The 2,322-nt window shown below is 54.3% G+C and overlaps 1 protein-coding gene across 1 annotated transcript in view; it reads left to right on the forward strand.

The window, feature by feature from the left end:
* Positions 1 to 1,250: 1,250 nt before the first annotated feature.
* LOC310783839 (low molecular weight neuronal intermediate filament-like) overlaps positions 1,251 to 2,322 on the forward strand; it is a gene marked incomplete at its 3' end in the record, with an annotated part of 9,749 nt that continues 8,677 nt past the window's right edge. The window contains exon 1 of the mRNA XM_083644736.1: positions 1,251 to 2,197. Within this exon, the coding sequence (XP_083500862.1) occupies positions 1,454 to 2,197 (744 nt within the window). The 5' untranslated portion in view covers positions 1,251 to 1,453. The remainder of the gene's footprint in view (positions 2,198 to 2,322) is intronic.

Below are 2,322 nucleotides of genomic sequence, written 5' to 3' on the forward strand. Positions count from 1 at the left end.
GTTTCGAGGTGGAAAGGCTGCAGTCCCCTGGGTGTTTTCTCCTCTCCTCGCCTCGCCTCGCCTCGCCTCGGCAGGCAGGCAGGCAGGCAGGGGCGTGGTCCCTCCCCGGCCGACCTGTCTGGATCAGCACCAAGGCCAGCGACGGATCTCTCTCTCCGCAGCACTGTCACTTCTCCCGGACCATCTGTTCTCACATGGGATGCAAGACAACTGTTCGTGTAAACGGACAAGTGTTATCTTATCTTATCAGACAATACTTTTAAAAGTTAGCCTACAATTGCTTCCCATTACAGACTGAATGTTGCTTGGTAACAGCTCACTCTGACTCCGGAGGGTTTGTAACAAGGGCAAACCCACCAAAGATAGTCTATATAGAGTTGGGCAACATTTTAGGTTGGTATAATAGCAATGTAGGTTAATTCACACTATTGCGCATAGTGAGATCAAAGTGATCTAAGTTGTGGGCTATATAATAAAACAAATTGTCTAAAGAAAATACTGTATAGGTGAATGTATTTTTTGTTTGTTTTTGTTTTGTGTGTGTGTGGTTCCTTATGATCATCACATAGGGGACCAGAGTTGACTCGTGTTTGTAGTGATCACTAAATCACTCGTGTTTACAAATAGGGGCTGTGTCCACTAGTAGCCTGCATGAGGCTGTGATACTGCCACAGTCAGGCCACCGTGGTGGAGAGCCTCATCCCGTATTCCGATATTGCGGTGGTCGGGCGGAGGAGGGCGGCTGGCTGGCTGCAGACTGCAGCACCAAAACGCACTGCATGGCGCACAGCTCCATCCACACATCGATCCCCTCTGCCTTTCTGCTAGGACAGCAAAGAAAAAACTGCAATGACAGTGTTTAGCTGTCTAAGGTAACATGGGACACTGATCACCCCTTTGGGAGTTTATGAGTTTATACAGTAGCATAATAGGTTATAGGGAACACGTGTGTAAGACATGTATAGCCTATCAACAAAGATGTGATTTGTCCCCCTTTTCCTTTATTATGATGTGGTATTTATTTGCGTGTCAATAACAGTCCATGATGACAGCCCCATTTGCAATAATAGCTCTATGAGAGGGCAGTTTAATAGATCTATAAGTTGCCACAGCCAAATAGGCCCACATATAGCCATTTAACAAGCATGAGATCTTAATTCAAAGTGATGAGCTTGTCAGAGGTATAGGGCTGAGCAGAGAGGAACCGCATGAGTGACTTCGTGTTTCCCTAGAGAGGATGCTGAGAGGCGTTCTGCAGGAGTTTGCAGGTTTTCCCCACATCTCCTGCTGTCCCTGCGTCACATGACGCGCCGGCGCCCGCGCTATAAAAGCACCTGTCCTGGCCGCACTTCACTCGCATCTCACTTTCTCTCTCTCTCTCACACACACACTCACTCCCAAACTCCACACACACACACTCTCTCCCAGGCAGGCGCGCACAGCAGTGGGAAACATGAGTTACTCCAGCGACATGTACAGCAGCAGCAGCTCGTATCGGAAGATCTTCGGAGAGGCGCCCCGGCCCGGGCGCGTCCAGGCGCACAGCAGCCCGTCTCGCCTGCAGCTCTCCTCGGGGTACCGCAGCCAGCAGCACCGCACCTATGGAGCCGCCCCGGTCTCCTCCTCCTCCTACCGCAGGTCCGTGGGCGCCGGCCGCGTCTTCTCCGCCGCCGGGCCGGACATGGACCTGACGCAGTCCACGGCGGTCACCAACGAGCTGAAGATCATCCGCACCAACGAGAAGGAGCAGCTGCAGGGCCTCAACGACCGCTTCGTGTCCTTCATCGAGAAGGTGCACAGCCTGGAGCAGCAGAACAAGGTGCTGGAGGCCGAGGTGACGCTGCTGCGCCAGCGCCACCAGGAGCCGTCGCGCCTGCACGACCTGTACGAGCAGGAGATCCGCGAGCTTCGCGCGCGCGTGGAGGAGCTGACGCACGAGAAGAGCCAGATGCACCTGGACTGCGTGACGATGAGCGAGGCGCTGGAGCGCGTGCGCGAGAAGCTGGAGGAGGAGACAAGGATGCGCGAGGAGGCGGAGAGCGCGCTGCGCGGGCACCGGAAGGACGTGGACGACGCCACGCTCGCGCGCCTCGAGCTGGAGAAGAAGGTGGAGTCGCTGCTGGACGAGCTCGCCTTCCTCAGGAAGGTGCACGAGGAGGAGCTGCAGGAGATGCAGGCCTCGCTGCAGGCCTCACAGGTAGCCTACCAGCCTACAGCACCTCATGGTCCCGATAGGAGTCATTTCTTACCAAAGCACTGGGTTCAATGTCCCATCCTCAAAGTTAATATACATACTCCTATAATATTCACCACACAGACTGA

The sequence above is a fragment of the Poromitra crassiceps genome, assembly GCF_964638095.1.
Source record: "Poromitra crassiceps genome assembly, chromosome: 10".
Lineage (NCBI taxonomy): Eukaryota > Metazoa > Chordata > Actinopteri > Beryciformes > Melamphaidae > Poromitra > Poromitra crassiceps.